A 21,678-nucleotide genomic window follows, 5' to 3' on the forward strand; every position below is an offset into this window, starting at 1 on the left:
TCTCAACAAAAGGAAAAACAGAAAACATTTCCTTTGCTATTTGCTCCTTCCTAATAATTCCGTCTTTGTTAGAAGAAAAAAAAAAATTAAAAAATTATATATATATATATATATATATATATATATATATATATATATATATATATTTGGAAGGGAACACCGAACGGATAGACAAGTGTGAACAAGCCGTTAGTCAAACATCAAGAGAGATAATATATTTTATTTATTATTAGGAAAGCTACGGCTATTCCCACAAGACACGAATCAATACGGAGAGAAAATGGTTAACTGCGCCTCCTACTTACAGGACATAAAGGTAATTTGATGTTCTAGTGAATGTATGAAATATTAATTCACGATGACTGATCCGGTCTGAAAGGAAACCTAATTATGTTGCATAACGTCTCATTTCTGACCATTATAATTGAATATCACGTTGTATAACGGTTTGTTTTCTGCTTCTATGTACTATATAGTCTGTTATTTTAGGAAATGGACAGCTGAACAGGAGCTTTGTGTTATACGGAGATCTCACCTTGCGCCTACGATCACCAGGTAGTCCAGCAACCTGGGACACTGCTTCTTCTTCTGCCCCATGGTGCCACCGTAGTACTATTTCATTTTACAAACTCTGAGTTTGTTTACTGGACCATTTCTGACCAGGTGGGAACACCAGCAGGGACCTAAAAAAAACAAACCACAAGATGACGTTAGTACATCAGATTTATATATAAAGATATTCATTCAATTAGACATCAAATGACAGACAGGATACAATACTGGAGGTCGCCCTGCACGCTGCTCCTCGGAGAAGCTCCACATATTGAGAAGCTATTTTTGTATCTGTGTAAAATCATCCTGGTGCGCAGATTCGATCAGTACATAGTCATCTGCAGATTAATATCTACCTAATCTTCTGCCACTTGTGCGAAACCACCTGTTCACGAACGCCAGACCCAAGAATCAACCACCTCACCAAGCATTCCTGATCTACATCACAGCCCCCTCACCATGCACTTCATTGCCCAACTCCCCTCATGCCTGAGCCACACGCACCTCCCATATTCTTGCCGTACCTCACCCTACATCACTGCCCACAACACAGACCCCTTGAATGGGAGCACATAAGGCACACACCATATCCCTGCCCTACTTCATCATTCATCCCTGTTGCATAGTATAGCAATCTTGCATGCATCGCTATCTAAAACCTCAACACTGCAGATCTCGGTCTAAAATCCAGCCGCAACAGTGGCACACATTGCAGTCCTGTCCCTACGCATTCTTGCCCCTCCACGCAGCAAATTCACCAAGGATCCCGGTCATAAAGCTTAGCCGTCTAATTACCGAAGTCGTTCAGCCCCTCGACATGAACCCTTGCTGTGCAGACCCCTACCATACATCAGTGCCCCTCTGAGCAGCCACCTCACCACATATTTCTGTACCACAGCCCAGCTACCTCACTACCCACGCAGGCTTCACAGCAAAGCCCCTCATCCCAAACCCCTGAAATTGAAAATAGAAACCGCACCATGCACACCTGCCCTGCAAAAGAGCTTTCTAACCAAGCACCCCTGACCACGCACAACCGCCCCTCATTGATTTCCTGCCTCTTCTCTCAGGATAACAAGCTCTTCTCCAAAAAACATCTGCTGTCCATATCCATACCTCCCAGCACAGCTGTCTCTCCTCACCTCCCTGCCCCCAGCACGACCATTCACCCGGTCTCCATGCACCTTACCCAGGGATGCTATATGCACTTACCCCCTCATATATTAGACCCTGGTACCACGCATAAGCCTCCCTCTCGCTCTGCCTTGGCACTGTATGCCCTTCTGCATCAGCACAGCACTCGTTCTCCTTGTTTTTCCTGCTGAAGCTTCCTTTTCACGCTGTGCACAGTAATCCGTCCCTGAGCCGCAGCTCTGCCGCTGCCATCCTTGTACTTGTGGACCAATCTCTTCCTGCTTCTCGTTGATAACCTATTAGTCATCTGTCCCTGCTGCTCTTCTGGAATATCTCACCCTGCTTCGCTTTCGCTTCTAATTCTGTCCCTCACAGCACAGCCATCCCCAGCCTGGCGGGAGTCATGTCCCTTTGAATACAGTCATTGCTCTCCACATCTCGCACTGGAAACGTAGACATCACTCACGGAGCACGCACGCCAATTTATAAAGATGAAGCCGGGCTGAATTAGAGGCTGCAACACTTGTGTGTCAGGGTCTCTCTGATAGGTAGACAATGTCCGGATCCCCCCCCCCCCCCCCCAATACCCGCTATAAAAAATATAAAAAAAACACCTAAATAAGAATCCTTTACCCAGTTTTCCCAACTTCAGCGCTCGGGGCCACTTACCATCATCCACTGAATGCAGTACATTCCACAGTTTGCGCTGTGTGCGGATGTACCCCAACACAAAACATGGCCACGCATTAGGATCACCTCTAGGGCCGAGGCTGGTTGTAGCCATTTAATGCATGACAAGCACAGCTACCATGGGAATTCAGACTTTCCCTTTAGTGTATCTATTTTTTAGGGAATCCCTCACCAGAAAATACCCTTTTAAAATAAGAACATCTATAAAAGTTACTCTAGGGGGTACCACAGTAATTACCGTACAACACACATTTAAAACCAGAGCCGTAACCCGGTGTTTGAGGAAATACTCAGCAATAGCACCAGCTCATCTATTGTCCATAAAGTATCTAACAGATGCTCTTAATTCAAGGCGTTGGCTCGATTGACCATGTATGAGAAAAGTGGCTGCCAAACATTGTTAGTGCCGCTTATCTTGGTGGAAGAAAGAACCCAAAAGATGAAAACCCATCCCATCAGAACTATGTCTCCACTCAAAGATAAAAAACACGGACAGTTCAGGTGTACCCGCATACATCAGATTCTCAGCAGATCCTACAAGAATATCCCATGTAGACGTCCAGTCTAAGCCGAGGTGGATTACAGTATTATGTCCCTTCTCGTGCTAAATGCACCAGCCTTTCTACCGCTTTCCTACTTCGCACATTATCAGCTCAACGCAGCCAATCTGCGCAATATCTCCAAGCGATATTTCCTGCATCTGTTCTAATGCGCCTTCTGTCGTACTAGGTCTCACAATATAAACACTAAACTAAAAGAATAAAAAAAAATAAAACCTCCCACCATATGTACACAGATCTATCTTGGTGACTGCGTGACACGCTATCCCTGTCACGCTTGTGCACACAGCCAACTCTTCATTCTAGTCAAGCCTTGTTGGCGAATGACAGATTTTACTCAAGGGATGACAATACTCGCAGTATGGACGCAGAAAGCCATCTGCCTCCTCCTCCGCCTCTTACACACCCCTCCATTTACAAACAGAAAAAAATTCTATGTTTATTCACGGCTCACTCAGTGGTGGAAGTGTCATGATACACGGTTCTTGTGGGTGGTGACTAAAACGTGCCAATTCCTGACATAAAGCGTAAATTAGGCAAACATTTTACATTATATTAATGTCCTGGGATTCTTGCACCTCAACGAGGTAGGAGACGTTAGTGGGGTCATTGACTAAAGAAAAAAATAATATGAAAGCCTCTAAGGCAGCAGCTGCACTGTGACAATCAAGGTCCGGTACAGGGCGCAAAGTTTACATGAGATTTGACACCATTTTTGGGCCTAAACCAGAGAACTAGCCAGGTTTCCCATAGCAACCAATCACGGTGCAGCTTTCATTTTCTCACAGCTGTTTAAGCAACAAAAGCTGAGCGCTGATTGGTTGCTATAGGGAACAAGGCCTATTTATCTGTTCGACAAAATGATAAGGCTCAATGGGGGAAATGTATTAAATACTGAGGCACATCCTGTTTATCAATAGGTTATACCATGTTGATAAATTAATTGATCTCGTCGCGACTTAAGCCCAGCACACCTTTTCGATACATATGTATGTGGTGGGAAAAGTGGCGCAGGGGAGATTTAGGCCTCATGCATGCGACCGCTGCTGTTGATCGGGCCATAAACGACAGATCCTAGCATTTGTATTTGAGTCCGTAATGCCTCAGAGTTGCTTTCGCTACCGTTCCATATATATTACGGCCGTATTGTTTTCGTGCGTCATCCGTATTTCGCGGTCCGCACCTATAGGAAGGTCATGTGATCGGATTTCCCGGGCATCTCCTAGAACGTATCCGCAAAATGCTGACAGCACACAAATGGCTTCTGTGTGCTGTCCGTTATTCTTGTGGACCCACAGACTTGAATGGCGGCACAGGTCCATAAAAATGGACCGGGATATTACATGTTACGTAATTTGCGGAACGGAACAACAGATTTGTAGAGAACACGGATGTGTGCATGGCCCCATAGAAATTAATGGGTCAGTGTGCTATCCGCAAAAAATGTGTATAGCACACTGACGAAAAACCACGGTCGAGCGCATGAGCCCTAAGTAACAGGATAAATCTAGACCAGGCAGGCAGAAACTGCGCCAAATTACTCACACTGGCACATGGTGTATTATAAATTTGGCACATCTTGCTAGACATGTAAGGGGATGTTCACACGCCACGGCTTTGCCAGAGAAAAGCTGCGTCAGAAATCCCCAGCCGACGCTCCTATTTCTGGCCAGCAGACCCACAAGCAGATTAGCCCTAAAGCAATTCAACGGAACTAATCTGCGCCTTTTCAGCGCGGACCCAGCAACAATAACGATGATGCTGCTGATCGTAACGTTTGCATGGCGTTCATTATTTCATGTGGATACTTTTGAGCACATAAATTCAATATAAAATACCCCATTCACATGCATTGCCGGCGGAATGAGAGAAGTTTCTCTCAGGATTTAGGTGCTGAATGTGCGTCTAAATCCTGAATGTGTGAACATGGCCTTAGACACTTCCCATCCTTAGGTCACCTCTTGGCTAACGCGCTTTACAACAATATTATTCCGCCTGAAGAACGGCGCACTCCATTAATAAATCTAGTGCAATATATGACTTTAGCCATGGCCCCTTTTCAAGACCGTCTACAGGTGTAAATATGTATAAAACACATAATAAATTTGGTTAACAACATGTACAACAGTTTTTTGGCGCAATTTGAGTCAGAATTATGGTGCATTTTGATTTGCAAATCTCCCCCGGCGACTGACCGAAACATATTTTTGTTATGTACTTACGAAAGAAAACTTGCGTATATACATTGATAAATCTTCCCTCGTTGGAGGAGATATCTAAAAACTGGTGCAAAGGAAAAGTGGAGTAGTTGCCCGTGGCAACTAATCAGAATCCACTTATGATTTTTTGGACGCCTATTGGAAAAAGAAAGCAGAAACCTGATAGGTTGCCATGGGCAACAACTCCACTTATCCTTTGCACCAGTTTTGATAAACTTCCCTACTGTGTTGCAAATTAATAATCATCATGTCGCATTAATAACATCAGCAGTCACAATCTCTCTTCTACCACTAGTCAGACTTCGTTTTTGAGGTTGTGTAGCCCTGGTCTTTCGTAAATAACATATATATCCGTTTCTGGGAAAGTGGGGCGAAAAGCAATATGACCACTTCTACAGTCAACATTCCAAAAGTCCTGAATGACAAATTTGCCCAGTTAGGGCTCATGCACAGGACCTTTGTTTTTTTCAGCATCCTTTGCGTTTTGTTTTTTTTGCAGCTAGCATACTGAAGCATTCATTTCTATGGGGCCACGCACACACCCATTTATTTTTATTTTTTTCGTTTTTTTGCGGACCCGCATGTCCTTTTTGAAAACTTGTCCAAATTTGCAGCCTGCCTCACTCATTCTTGTGTATGGGTCCGCAATTAAAAAAAACAAAAACAAAAAAAACAAAAAAACGACAGCACACTAAAGTCACTAGGATCCATGTTTTGCGACCCGCAAAACCGAAACGGTTGTGTGCATGATGCCTTATGCAGGGATATGGTAGGGGAAGGAGTCCGGGATAAGCTATACTACACCCCTGGGAAGCCATACAGATTAATAGATTTCTTTTAACATGACGAGAAAGGACAACTCAAGGACGATTTCTCTTCTTGAATACATCGCTCCAAATTTGTATCACCAACCAGCTGTATTCACACGTTGCGGTTAGAGCCCGGTTTTGAGCGCAACGTGTGTTCACCCATAGACTTTGCAGGCCCGGTATCTTGATAACGACGCTTCCTGTGGCTTCAGTAATATAAATCAGTACATTATGTGGATCCCACATTGCATCCACATCATGGTCCACATCTAGAATGACTAGTAAAGCAGCAGTTAGAATGTGGACAGTTATGTGGTTGGTAATTTAGGCCCTGTTCACACAGAGTTTTTTTGCAGGTGGAAAAACCTGAAGGAATTTTGAGGCAGATCTTGACCGGCCTGCACTCTTTGCGGGTGTTTTTTTGCTGCGCTTTTCGGCCACCGAGCACCGTGGGCAAAAAAAAACGCAGCGAAAACCGCTTTCTCTGCCTCTCATTGATGTCAACGGGAGGTCAGACGTAGAAACGCCTGAAGAAAGGGCATGACGCTTCAATGGGAGACGGAGGAGTTTTTTTTTTACTCTCGCAGGAAAAAAAAACGCCTCCGGACGTTTTTTGCCACGGTTTCCGGATCAAAAAGCTCTGTGTGAACGGGGCCTTAGGGTCCTCAGAAATGTACTGCGGTCCGTATTGAAACTGCTAGAAAGGCGGGTATGAGCAATGTAATAGGGCAGTCTGCAATGCTATTCTTGCCGTCCAAAATTAAGTCAATGGGATCTTTTTAGGCTTTATTGGGATCCATTTGAAAACAGATCCATTAGAACTCCATTAGGGATCATGACAAATCTGATTCTGCAGGGGGGTTCAGCGAAATATGTACAGTACAACACCGGGATAGCTCTACACAACCGCCAATGGAGATAACCAGAAGGTGAAGGAAAGCCTGCCGTTTATTTTAGGATTCCCGTTGAGAAAATGACAATCTGTACACGGACAACGTGCTATTGTGGTCATGTTTGCAAGAAGAAGTCCGAATCAGGGTTATAAAGGAGTTAATGAGGAGATGGCAGGAACCAGGACTGGCGCAGCGGAGAGATAATCACATCCAAAAGAGAAAAGGCGGCTATGGGGAGCAGGGACAAGGACTTCGTCAGAAGTAAATTGGACAGCGTGATGAAGAGGCGGCAAGAGCCATTACTGACGAGGAGGAACGAGGGCGATCGGTAGAAGGACTAGAGGAACAGCGAGAAGTGAGGGGGATGGGAAGGCTGACAGGACATTGTGCAGAGAAATGATAGCATCTGGAGATTTTGAGATTAGGATGTACAGAATGACAGAGTATAGGAAAAACATAGCATATGAGGCTCTGTTCACATTACGTCAGAGCAATACATTGGAGGGATATGCCGGGAGTAGTCATTGTCACTGCGCGGTGGCCGCCTGTATGGGAAAGCGTAGTCTGCTTTGCTTTCACATACTGTTAAAAAAGCAGACACATAGCACACTGACATAGGTAAAAAAAAAAAACATTTCGGCGTCGGATCGGCAAATAGGGGCCTATGGCTACTTTTGCCATATTCGCCGGGAGCTGCAACTCGGCTGCATTCACTCGCACGGGTCAGCGTTTTACTTTCTGATACAGCAAAAATAGCAGTAAAAGAAAAAAAAAGACAGTATTGGTGGGGGTCCCGATGGTTGGATCCCCTCTGACTAGATATTAAAGGGCTTGTGGGCTGGTCTTTTTATACACATGACCTATCCACAGGATAGGTCATCGGTATATGATCAGTGGGGGTGTATTGAAGTGAATAGGAGCAGAGCTGCAGTAACCCAGCGCGGCCGCTATACAGTGACCGGAGCCATCTGCTTCCGCCACCGACCACTGCCCGGAGACAGCCAAAACAGCTGATCGGTGCAGGGTCCGGGTGTCAGACCCCCACCGATCATCTACTGATGACCTATCATGTAGATAGGTCATCAGAATAAAAAAAAAAAGAACCCCCAACAGGGACAACCCCTTGAATGCCATAATAATCAATGTTTATAGAGAGAACCCAGGGCAGAGCCATGTGCACAGATCCCGTACAGCGGCACATGGAATCCCTACAATCTGTATAATTATAGGGATTACATTTGTGGTCTCCCCAAGAATCAATACTTCTAGAAGAGAATAGATCCGTGATACAGCTCTCCATTCCATACCCAGTGTCTGGATCTAATCCCACACATCAGTAACAGGGTCAGAAGCCGCAAAACCAAAAAAAAAAATAAAAAAATTAAAACATAAAAAAAAAAAAAAAAAAAAAAAGAACCTTTAACATAGTGAGAACAATGACAGTGGAGTGGAAATGAATGAAGAGAAGATAATGGGCCGTAGTGGGAGTCATTGCTGGAAGCAGGGACTTCACAGTGTTTATTGACACAGGTTGTTGGTCATGGCGATAACCTATACAATGGGGTGTCACGTGAACGACCATCTGTAGGGACAGCATTGAAAGAACAGGTGAAGGGGCGTGAGATCTCAGGAGCTCTGCAGGGTATTAGATGGGCGGCAAGGAGAAGGGGGGGAGGGAGGTGAAAAACTTTTTATAATGAAAATGGAAACCAAAGAGCTTTTATTTAATATGGAATAGAAAAGGGGCAGAGGTGAACCCTGGTACCCTACCTATGCCCACTGCCAATGACAAAAGGTCACCAAGCGTACTGTATAAAGACACACCGGGGGCAGATATATTTGTATATACATTAGGTGCCAGTAAGATCGCCCCAGGAGCCAAAATATTCATGGAAAACCCCAAATTAGGTGGCAGCAACAAATTTCCGGGCGCAAGGCCGCCTGGCTGCGAGGATATGTCCATGCTATGGTTACAATACGTCTCTGTGCCCTCCCGCCAATGAAATGGGGCGCTCTTACTGGCTCAGTATAGCAGTAACTTTGGGGCAGGGTTGGTCTCCTACTACATGATGGTAAATGCCAACCCCATCAAACCAGCACTGACTTGCACCTCACGTACGATTGAATGCAGCCGCAGAAAGCTGCAACGTTTGTGTGATCAGACGCAGCAGTTGCATCAAAGTCGAAAGAAAATTGTACCCTGTGGTCTATGGGAAGACTGGCATTGCATGGCCCGAGCAGCAGGACAGTGGCACTGCTGGACTCATACACTGGCACCACATAACCCTGCACTGCGTCCTGTATGCCACCTGCAGCCGTGTATCCCTAGAAAGCAGTGGCAGTGACTGGCAGGTGCAATGAATGATGCATGCAAAATAATAAAGAGATGCATTAGCGATAATATGAGTGACATGGCACTATGCATGATGGCACATACCCGCTGACAGCCCTGTCATGATGCCCAGGGAAGCAGTGACAGCAGGGCTGCGAGCAATGACAGGGGGAGGAGCAGCAATGCACGATACACACTACATACCCACAGGGAGGCGAGGACATGCAGCACGAACCCCCGCTTACCTGCTGGAGGAGATGCACCGGCTTATTAATAACTTGTCGCCCGCCGCTGCCGCAGTCTGTCCGGGGCCTGGGAAGATACGAGAACCCGCACTCTGCTACCCCCACCTCCCGTGCCCGTGCATCATCAGCAGGGACGTGACAGCAAAAAAGCCCCGCCCTCTACCTTCTGCTTACCACGTGATGCACGTTCTCTCCTGCGTCATGACGCACTCTGGTTGGTTGCTATGGTGACTGTATGAACGGCCTATATACAGCACCGACCAGTTAAATTATTATGAAACCTGATGTATAACATTATGCTGTAAACTGTGGCTCTCCAGCTGATGTAGCATATATATAATTTCCATATAATCTTTCTGTGGTGTCCCCTAAATGTGAACCACAGAACCAGCTCCCATACCAGTGTGCGCCATATGCCCCTTTAGAGCGAGAATATACCCTGAGGCTGCCAAAACCATGCCCACATGGGTGACAAATGACCGCATGATTTAGCCAATGAGACTGTGGTACTACTGGCAAAATTGTGCGCCCATATGCCACCGCGGTTTCGGACACCTGCGGTGGTCATTCCAAGCGTTCTCACCCCTAGTGCCTCTCGCTAGGGGTTTTCATGTTTTCTTAAAGGGGTAGTCCGAGCACAAGTATGGCGGCGACAGCAGCGGTCTGAGTGAGGTCGGTGCGTGCCGGCCCAAAAGTGGATCAGTCTGGTCACCTGACCTGAGTCAGTGATGTAAGGTCAGGTGACCGGACTGGTCCACTCCCGGGCCGGCACAGTCCAGTCACCTGATCTCACATCAGTGACATGCGGTCTGGTGATTGGACTGGTCCACTCCTGTCACAACATGCCCCGACCTCACTCTGACCGCCGCTGCCGCCGTGTCATTCCCTCCTTGGCTCCGTCTGCGCGACCTACTAAGGCCCCATGAACACGAACGTGCTTTTGCGGCCGCAATTCCCCCGAAAATCCATGGGAGAATTGTGGCCCCATACATTTCTATGGGCCCATGCACACGACCGTGGTTTTCACGCTCCGTGCATGGCCCGGGAGCCTGGACCGCAGAAAGAACGGACATGTCTTATAACGGCCGTGTTCTGCCGTCCAGGCTCATTGAAAATAATGGCCGCGGCCATGTGCATGGCCCGCGATTTGCGGGCGGCTCGCGGGTGACACTCCGTGGCCGGCCGACCCGGAAATCACGGCCGTGCACACGGCTACGGTCGTGTGCATGAGGCCTTACTCGAAGTGAGGTCAGGTGACTAAAGGGGCTTTTTTCATCAAGGAGATTTATGATATATCCACAGGATATGTCATAAATGTCCGATAGATGCGGGTCCCACCTCTGGGTCCCAGATCTATCTCAAGAACAGTGCCACTAAACCACCCAGTTCTACCTTTGTGTTACATAGTTACATAGTTTGTACGGTTGAAAAAAGACACATGTCCATCAAGTTCAACCAGGGGACGGGAAAAGGGAAGGGAAAAATTTCTACACATTGAGGCCCCATGCACACAACAGCAAAAAACCTCCGTTTTTGCCGACCGCTATTGCGGTCGGCAAAAACGGAGCCATTCACTTTCATTGAACACTGACACCTTTCCGTAGCACTACGGAAGGGTGTCAGTGCCGTGGAAATGTTCCGGGAATTATGGAACATGTCCGTTCTTTTGAATTTTGCGGGCCGTGCTCCCATACTTTGTATGGGAACACGGCCCGAAAATGCGGCTGTCAGTCAGCGGCCGGCCGTGCCCGCAATCGCGGGCCGTGATTGCGGGCACGGTCGTGTGCATGGGGCCTGACAGAGGAGCTGATATTTTTTTGTTCTAGGAAATTATCTTTGCCCTTTTTGCAGTATCTCCTGTCCCTGCTGTGACGGCTCCTGCGGTGACTATTCCATAGATTCACAGTTCTCACAGTAAAGAAGACTTGTCGCCTCTGCAGGTTGAACCTTTTTTTCTCCAGACGGAGGGAGCGCCCCCTTGTTTTTTGAGGGGGTTTTACATGCAACAGGATTTTACCATATTTTTTGTATGTGCCATTCATATATTTATATAAGTTAATCATGTCCCCCCTTAGTTTCAAGGCTAAATAGATTTCATTATTTAAATCTTTCCTCATAACTTAGATTCTCCATGCCCCTTATTAGCTTCGTTGCTCTTCTTTGTATTTTTTCCAACTCCAGGGCATCCTTTCTATGAACTGGAGCCCAGAACTGAACTGCATATTCTAGATGAGGCCTCACTAATGCTTTGTAAAGTGGTAATATTACATCCCTGTCCCGTGAGTCCATGCCTCTTAATACACGACAATATCTTGCTGGCCTTCGAAGCAGCTGATTGACACTGCATGCTGTTATTTAGTTTATGATTTACAAGTATACCCAGATCCTTCTCAACAAGTGAATCCCCCTGTGTAGCTCCCCCTAAGACATATGATGCATGTGGCTGAAGCTTGTGATTTTCGACCATGAAGAAGAAAACAGCGTAACTTTCTGAGCTACGCTGTTTCCGTAAGTCCCATAGAACTAAATAGTAGTTAGGGAAACAGCGTAACTCGCATGATACTCTGCTTCTGTAACTGCTATTCACTACTATGGGAGTTATGGAAACAGCTCAGCGAGCTACGCTGTTTTCTTCTTCATGGTTGGAAATCAGCCGGAACACAGAGAGGTAGAACGTGGTTTAGGATGCCCCGTTCTAGAGATAGGTGTGCGTCCCGCAGGTGGGACCTGCATCTATCTGATACCGGCTGACATCACACGCCTCACCAAGGAGAAGCAGTTCCAGCCATCACATTAGGGGAGAGTTAATTAAATGTTTGACAAATTATAGCAGGCACATTTTTAAGTTGATCATTTTGTATGGCCCGCGAAAAATGTTATAAATACCCAAATGGCCCTTGGCAGAAAAAAGTTTCCCAACCCCTGATTTACGGTGTGCAGTGCTTATTTAGAACCGCAGTATGCTATATTCCTTACAGTGTTAGTATATGTCTACTATAGTTTTATCCAATTAAATTCAGTGGGGAAAACACAGGATTGCAGCACCACAATGTGGTTACACAATGTTTTCCAAACAGCAATCTAGGAACATTTATGTGATTTTTTTATGGTGCAGCTTGCTAACCACAATATGGGAAGGTCAGGCAAAGACGCCCTGTCTAAAGATACATGATACAGGTTTCTCCGCCATAGAGATTAAAGGACAGGGGTGGATATACCATATATGCAACCTGTGCAGCTGCACACGGACCCAGCAGATACCCTGGTGGCGGCAGAGAATTCCAGCCAAAAAAACAAACCAAATTGTGGTGCAGTTTTTCGTCCGGAATGTCCGCTGCGCAAAACTGCACTTTTTGAAAAAACTAAAACACATACCCTCTGATGTCCTCCAGTCCTCGGGTGACGTTTCATCCCATGTGACCGCTGCAGCCTGTGATTGGCAGTCACATGGGATGAAAGTAGAAGATTTTTTTTTTCTTATGAGTTGCGTTTTGTGCGGCGGAATCGCAGCTTTTCCATTGCAAAAAAACGCAGCATCTGCTATTTGTTGCACGTTTTACCTCCCCATTAAATTCAGGTCAATTTCTGGGCGTTTTTTCTGCTCATCATTTATGCAGCGTGTGGATGAGATTTGTTTAAATCTCATCCACTTTGCTGCGACTTTATTATGTTGTGGATTTTCCGCAACTAAATCCGTTGTGGAAAATCCGCTATATTTCCGCTATGTGTGAACTTACCCATACTGTGGAACTGACATGCCAGTGAGGGATTCTCTGGACAGCCATAAATAGGGTGCTATATGGCTAGCACCCCGCTAATATCAAACTAGCAGCTGGAATACAAGGGGCCCATTTACCGTTCTTGTATATGACCCTCTGTTGTTGGTGTCTGCCCCTGATCAAGGATTTTAGTTAATGTGGATGGGCTCATCAATGCAGTGACCTGAACTGTATGACATAACATTAAATGGGTTGTCCAGCTTCTGACAACTGATGACCTATCCACCGGATAGGTCATCAGTATGTCATCGGTGCCGGCCCACACCCAGACCTCGCACCGATAAGCCGCTCCGGAGGCCCGAGGGCACCGGATGTTGTGGTGCATAATGTTATGGACGGAGCCCGGATGCAGTTGGCTCCGACCATTGCATAGTGGCCGTGCTGCAGAACTGCAGGTCCGCTCCTATTCACTTGAATACTACAGTACTGCAGCTCGGCCGCTATTCAGTCGCCAGAGCTGCTTCCAGCATGTACGTCCGGTGCACGGAGGCACCGGAGCAGCTGACCTGTGTGGGGCCCGGGTGTCGGATCCCCACAGATCATGTACTGATGACCTATCCGGTGAATAGGTCATCAGTTGTCAGAACCTGGAAAACCCTTAAAGAGGCAGCAATATAACAAGGTGGGTTTACAAGTTATAGGCTTCATTGTCATGTTACTCTCTATCTTTTTCATCACCAAGATTTGGCTTCCCTTTTTTTCATGGTGGTGTAATTTCATGGCATAACAAAAAAAAAAATAAAAACAGACATTGCACATCTCATTATTTGTGGTGCATTTAAAGGAACACTCCGGGGTAAAAAAAAAAAAAATGATCATCTTTGTTATGGCTAGTGCAGGGCCTCCAGGGGTGGAGAATGACACAGAATCATGTACCGCCCTCTCAGTTCCTGTACGGCATCGCACAGTGAATGAGTTTTGCACAGCGTGTTCCTTTAAAGCACATTCTGTCTACAAATGTTCAGGCCGGCGCTCTTATGTCCTTGGTCACACACCTATATTTAAGCTTTAGGGGTTAACCTATTAGCTATTATATTAATTGTAAATAGTGGAAATGAGATTCCAACGGACGGTAAATCCTCTCTCCTGATTCTTTTGGATCTCTCTGCAGCCTTTGACACTGTAGACCACAAACTCCTACTTAACATGCTCCACTCTATTGGCCTCAAGGACGCGGCTCTCTCTTGGTTTTCCTCCTATCTCTCTGACCGCTCGTTCAGTGTGTCATTTGCTGGTTCCACCTCTTCTCCTCTTCCCCTTGATATCGGGGTTCCTCAGGGATCAGTCCTAGGTCCGCTCCTCTTTTCTCTCTACACAGCTCCTATTGGACAAACCATCAGCAGATTTGGCTTCCAGTACCATCTCTACGCTGATGACACCCAATTATATACCTCTTCCCGTGACATCACCCCTGCTCTAATACAGAACACCAGTTATTGTCTGTCCGCTGTCTCTAACATCATGTCCTCTCTCTATCTGAAACTGAATCTTTCTAAAACTGAGCTCCTTATGTTCCCACCATCTACTAACCTCCCTAAACCTGATGTCTCCATCTCTGTGTGTGGCACTATCATAACTCCTAAGCAGCACGCCCGCTGTCTCGGGGTTATTTTTGACTCAGATCTTTCCTTTACTCCTCACATACAATCACTTTCACGCTCCTGTCATTTTCACCTCAAAAACATCTCCAGAATCCGCTCTTTTCTTACGGAGGAAACTGCCAAAACTCTCATTGTTGCTCTGATTCACTCTCGTCTTGACTACTGTAACTCATTACTAGTCGGTCTTCCCCTCACTAAACTCTCCCCTCTCCAATCTATCCTCAATGCAGCAGCCAGGCTCATCTTTATGACCAACCGCTACACCAACGCCTCTAATCTGTGCCAGTCACTGCACTGGTTGCCCATCCCCTTCCGAATAAAATTCAAACTTATTACTCTCACCCACAAAGCTCTCCACAGTGCTGCACCTCCTTACATCTCCTCCCTCATCTCTGTCTACCACCCTACTCGGGCTCTACGTTCTGCCAACGACCTTAGATTAAAATCCTCCATAATCCGAACCTCCCACTACCGTCTCCAGGATTTCTCTCGTGCTGCACCCGTCCTCTGGAATGTGCTACCCCAGACAATCAGATTAATTCCCAATATCCACAGTTTTAAACGTGCCCTGAAAACACATCTATTTAGACAGGCCTATAACATTCCCTGATCTGACTCCTTTCCATGGCCCTCCATTTAGATTAGTCATCAGAATAAGATTCCCTCACACTCCTTCTCTTCATGTCCGTCATACACGGATAGTGGCTGGTGACCGGCTCATGCAGCTTTATGTTACCACCGCATGTGTATAAAAATGGCCGGACTATTGTACAGAACAAACACTGTTACACTTTGTGTCTCCCTTATGTCCTCATAGATTGTAAGCTCTTGCGAGCAGGGTCCTCACTACCCAGGTTTGAATTGTAAATGAACTTTGTCACTATGTAATGTCTGATATTGTTTGTTTCATGTTCCCTCTAAATTGTAAAGTGCTGCGTAATATGTTGGCGCTATATAAATAAAGATTATTATTATTATTATTATTATTAACTCTGTACTAATGCACAACCATAGGGTCACATAGCTAAACTAAGTATGGGCCCCACACCCCACTGAGATTTCTGACAAATATACTATTTATTTATTTTAATGTCCACCATATGTACTAAATCTTCATAGGGGTCATAGCTCTATTTTCAGACATAGAGCTCCAAATCCCCTGCTGTACTTTACACAATCACAAATTCTGGTTACTTGCAGTTGCCACTAGGGGGAGCTAACTGCATATGGATCATATAACTAGCATTGAACTCAAAGGGAGCTGTAAAAATCTGTATGCAGTGAGTTCCCCCTAGTGGCAGCTGAAAGCAAGTGCTATGACTGTAACAGGTTAAAGGGGAAGCTGTTCAGTACCAGGCCCCTTCTTATCTCATACCAGTCTTGTAGACTTCTTATATGGCACGTATGCCACTGAGCTTCATATAAGTACCATATGAAAACAGAGAAACTCATAATTTCAAGCTAATTTTTTTAGGATAAATTGTAGTCATGCTGTATCCATATGGAGATTGAGGCCATCGTCTGGTCTGATGACGGGTTCACAAGGTAATGACATGTATTTTATTACTGAACATGTGCACTACAGCTTCATTCATATGGGGTGCACAAGGACAACCAGGTAAGCCCGTTGTCGGGATCGTGGGGGTCCCAGCAGTCGGACCCCCAACGATCAGATATTTATCACTTACCCTGTGGATAGGTGATAAATATTGAATATGATAAAACCCCTCTAATTTTATAACCTGGTCGACCACACTTTCGGGAGACAGAAGCCTGCTCCCGGCCTATGGAAGTTCAGGTCTTATTCCTTTATTAGGGAATTCATATTTAGGCATTTGCCCAATAATATTACATAGATTCTGATAAGTTTATTGAAGGCGAGCCTAGTCCGCTCATCTGCCCTGGAATTTACAGTGACCGATTATATTCCCAAAATGTATTGCTTGTTAAATTTTAGGACACATTGGGCCAGATTTTACAAGCACTGACATCCGTATATATCCCGCATTCACGACACACTAGTGAGGTCGGCTTCTATAATGAAATGTTGCTCGTGCATTCCTGAGCTCGCGGACGCCACTTACGCCATGTTTCCATCATCACTTTCTGGGAAACTTGTGTACAAAGTTCTTACATAAAAGTCAAATTATGAATCAGAACAATAAAAAAAAAACCTGAATGCAACATGCAAGGTAATAGCAGATATCTAAAGTGTAAGCTCATCAGAAACTGCATTCCCTAGTAAAAACCTCCACCAGATTTACAAGCAGGGGCCATCCACTGACAATAGCAGCAGACACAGGCTGACATAAAACAGTCTTAAAGGGGTTTTCCACCTTCTGATAAGTCATCAGCACATGATCTGTGGGGGTCCGACACCCGGACCCCGCACAGATCAGCTGGTCCGGTGCCTCCTTGCACCGGACGTACATGCCGGAAGCAGATAGCTCCGGCCACGGAATAGCGGTTGAGCTGCAGTACTCTTCAAGTGAATAGGAGTGGACCTGCAGTTCTGCAGAACAACCGCTATGCTGTGTACGGAGCCAACGGCTTCCGGCTCCGTACATAGCATTATGTGCCATAACATCCGGTGCCTGCAGGCCACCTGAGCGGCTGATCGGTGTGGGGTCCGGGTGTCGGAGCCGCACCGATGATATACTAATGACCTATCCAGTGGATAGGTCATCAGTTGTCAGAAGGTGAAAAAAAACCTTTAAAGCCTTGTTCACACAGAGTTTTTTGCAGGCAGAGCAAATCTGCCTCAGAATTCCTTCAGGAATTTGGAGGCAGATTTTGAACTGCCTGCAATTTGGACCGCGGGCAAAAAACGCAGCGAAAAATACTCGGAAACAAGCGCCGCGCGTTTTTCTGCCTCCCATTGATTTCAATTGGAGGTCAGAGGTGGAAACTGCGGCAAGAAAGGACATGCCACTTTCTTATAGCACGAGCAGCCAAAAGCAGCACGTGAAAAAAATAAACTCCTCTACCTCCTATTGAAGTCAATGGGGTGTGATTTCTGACATTTTTTTGCCGCTGATTCCGACGTGGTTTGCACATCCAAATCAGCGCCAAAAAACTCAGTGTGAACAGGGCCTTATTCTGCTGACAGTTTGCAGGATTAGGCCTTGTTCACACAGTGAAGATTTGCCAAATCCAGGAATGGAAAATCGTCAGAGCTGTGATAATAAAGCCTGTACGGCTCGGTACTATGGAGCTGTAAGCACTACGTGTGCCGCTTTATGGTGCCTCCATGTGCCATATTATGGCGGTATCCTCCCCTACAAGCAACGCTTCACTGCAGTAACCGAAACATCGCCGACCATGCCTGTGTGGCTATGTTTGGTACTGCAGCTCAACCACGTTCAAGTGAATGGGGCTGAGCTACAATACCAGATGACAGATATTCCTGGTTACATCCCTTTAAATTTCCCACTTAGCATGTCTACGTTCATAAGACGCTAAAAAAAAAACGACGTGTAAACGTGTCATAAAACGCTAGCGTTTTTGTAAAGCGCTTTTTAAAAAAAAAACTGCCATTTTTTACGCTTTTTCATTGTGATTTTTATATGCGTTTTGTGGGCACTTTCGCCGTGTTTTCTCGGTGCGTAAATAGTACTCACATTGACTATTGGAATTAGGCGCATTATCAGCGCGTTTTAAGCACAAAAGAATTGACCTGACGCTTCTTTTTTTACGCGACACATTTTTAAACACACGCGTAAAAAAAGACGCCTTTTCCCATTGATGTCAATGGGAAGCTTAAATCATGTGTATGTTGACGTGTTTTTCGCTGCGTTTTACACGCCGGAAAATGCATGGAATACACTCCGTGGGAACAGGGCCTAACATTAGAATAGTTTTCATGAAGAATTTGCGCTTACAGTCATTTCCTCATATTTGAGTGAAACTTTCTAAACCTTTACATTCAATCTTTGACCACAGCAGAAAACCCGTCATGTCAGGAATTCAAGACAACAGCAATTTCCTGCTGGTAACAAAGCTTTAACTAAACTTCTCACCTATTATGTCATCTCAAGAATTCTGGAATAACAAGATCCTTTGTAGGAGCAGAGTGCGGCGCTGCCGTGGCCAGCCATGAAAGCAGAAGGCCTGTAGTTAAAGGGGTTGTCCACTATTAGGACATGAGGACAAAATACAGGGGTGGCTCTGCTGTAAGCGAGAAATATACAGAGCAGACAGACATATAACACAATGATCGGCCGCAATACGACTCACCAATCATCCGTGCGATCGTTCATATACGAACGATCCCAACAGCAATAGAAGAGACTAAGGCTCGTTGCATATTTTGCTGCGGAAAATACACACCAAAACCGCAGGAATACGCAGGAAATTTGCAGGTAAAAACGACACCTAATCGTGCATTTTTAGATGCGTTTCTCAGCGCCTTTTCATGCTGCGGGTTTTGGCGCGATTTTCCACAGCACTAGGAAGATACATTTCGCAAGCAGAAACGCAAGATAAATTGACATGCTGCGGATTTTAAAATCCGCACCGCAGGTCAATTTACGTGCGGAAAAATACTGCAGCGTGTACATGAGATTTCCTGGAATCTGATTGACTATGCTGGTACTGTATTACGCTGTGGTTTTGCCGCATGCAAATTCACGCAGAAAAACCGCAAGTAATACAAATCGTGTGCATTGACCCGAAACTGGTCGATCAGGAAGTCCGTTTTTTAAATAATGACTCCCTGGGGTTGGCGCAAAGTGGCAAGTGATGGTCCGATTTCGGACGATCATGCCATACACATGTACTTAAAGCGGTTTCCCCATAGTCAATATTGATCAGCAATCCACAAGATAGGTGATGAATATCTGATCTGTGGCGATCATGAAAAAAGGCTGACCTGGCCGTCCCTGTGAGCCACATATGAATGGAGCAGTACTATGCGTGCTCAGCCACCGCTCCATTCAATCTCTATGGGGCTGCCGGAGACAGCTTCTGGCAGCCCTTTGGAAAATTAATGGAGCAGCGGCCGAGCATGCGCAGTACCGCTCCATTCATATGTGGCTCACAGGGACCGCCAGGTAAGCCCTTTCTCGGGATTGGTGGAAGTCCCAGCAGTCAGACCCCCAACGATCAAATATTTATCACTTATCGTGTGGACAGGTGATACGTATTGAATATGAGAAAACCCCTTTAAATTTCTAACCTGGCTGAACACACTTTTGGGAGACAGAAACCTGTCGTCGGCCATAGTGTTAATTTTTTAACCGATGGTTGGTTAAAATGGCCAAAATCTGACTTTTATCTTATTTGTATGGCCAGTTATAGGGACCTAATGTATCTATGTATGACAAAGACACCCACTGGCTTCAATTGGCACCATGTAATTCTTCAATCAAAAGCAAGATGGCGCTCTCTTCAGATTACATTAAGGGGTCTCATCCGTCTAAAAAACCTAAAAATTATGTTTTATTCCCATTAGGCAATATTTCACTCTCCAAAATCTTTCCTGGTTTCCCACAATTGAGAGATTTTGTAGGCCTTGACTACTATATAGATATTCCCACTGCTAGGCATGACAGTGTGCGGCTAAGTATTCACGGTGTAGTTAAAGGGATATTCCAAGCCCTGACTTTTATGGCGTATACACCTCCGAGACCCCCAACTATCAAGACAACAGGGGTTTCTTAATTCCCGATAGGGCTGGGAAAGGAATAATAATAATAATAATAATAATAAGAGAGCAGGTGGGGAATGTAGGCTGCCCCGTCCTAAAGCGGTAACCTCCTGGAAGATATTGATGATATATCACTAGAATGTATCATGAATGTCCAATCAGTGGGGTCCGACCACTGACAAGGCCAATCGCTATAACAAAGTGGGACCTGTGCTAGGTAGGCACCGTTTTACTTCGCCTCCTACTCAGCTTTTTACAGAGGTGGTTGGCTTTTTATAGTCAACCCCTATGTGAATTATGGAAACAGCCGAGTGCAGTGGTTTGAATTGGTTAGAGAGAATTGCGCACATGCTCAGAATGCTCTTTACTGATTCCCTAGAATGTAAACATTGTGAACCCTAGGGGGGGGGGGGTCTCAAACTATTAGTTTTGCTTGCGGTAGAACGTAAAGGGAACCTGTCACTAGATTTTAGGGAACTATACCACCAGAATGTTGTTATACTGCTGGGGTTTAGCGTCCAAAACCTGCCCTGTCAAAGCTGTCGTTTTAGCATTTCGTCCAAAAAGAAGTTATAATGCGGCACCCGGTATATGTAAATTACCAGAGAAGAGTCCTGAGAGGCGTCCAATAGCCTCCTGCACATGCTCAGTGCTCAGATGAAGCCGAGGTGGGTACTCCTGGACTCCTCTGAGGACTCTTCTCTGGTAATGTACATACAGCGCACACCGTATTAGAACTTCTTTTTAGATAAAATGCTAAAACTGACAGTTTTGGGAGGGGCATATTTAGGACGCTAAACCCTAGCAGTATAATAACAAGCTGGTGGTAGAGTTCCCTAAAATATAGTGACAGGTTCACTCTAGAGGGGGAATTGTCCGCTCTCCTGACATGTCTGTTTTTCTAAATGCTTACATTCCCCCCTAAAAAAAACAATTTGAAAGTTTTCTGTGATGTTCCTCTGTAACGAATCCTGGAGATGTATTAGTAAATTTATAACTTAAGTGTCACCATTCACCTTGTGAAATGGGCATGTCCCTGCACAGTCTCACTCTGTCAGCACTGATTGGACATTATCAGACTGTGCGGGGACCCGCCCCATTGAGAATTTTGAAAGTTTTCAATTTATTCATAAACTTCCAAGAGGAATAACAGAGGAACGGCACAACAAAGAAAAGAGGCTCCAGAAACCCCGAAGGGGTTTGGACTCTACATAAAA

General features: G+C 45.5%; 1 protein-coding gene across 32 annotated transcripts in view; it reads right to left on the reverse strand.

Annotated features, from left to right (window-relative positions):
- The window catches only part of MADD (MAP kinase activating death domain), a 97,473-nt gene extending 87,661 nt beyond the window's left edge, over positions 1-9,812 (reverse strand). For 10 of the 32 annotated variants that reach the window (XM_075837855.1, XM_075837854.1, XM_075837851.1 and 7 more), the window contains exons 1-2: positions 9,435-9,621; positions 536-683 (exon numbers count right to left, since the gene is read on the reverse strand). In XM_075837855.1, coding sequence (XP_075693970.1) covers positions 536-597 — 62 coding nt within the window. In that variant the 5' untranslated portion in view covers positions 598-683; positions 9,435-9,621. Of the gene's footprint in view, positions 1-535; positions 684-1,764; positions 2,172-9,434 lie in introns of those variants that run through there. The other 22 variants (XM_075837841.1, XM_075837837.1, XM_075837832.1 and 19 more) reach the window with 6 other exon arrangements.
- Positions 9,813-21,678: the final 11,866 nt, after the last annotated feature.

The sequence above is a fragment of the Rhinoderma darwinii genome, chromosome 9 (genome assembly GCF_050947455.1).
Source record: "Rhinoderma darwinii isolate aRhiDar2 chromosome 9, aRhiDar2.hap1, whole genome shotgun sequence".
In the NCBI taxonomy this organism is placed as follows: Eukaryota; Metazoa; Chordata; class Amphibia; order Anura; family Rhinodermatidae; genus Rhinoderma; species Rhinoderma darwinii.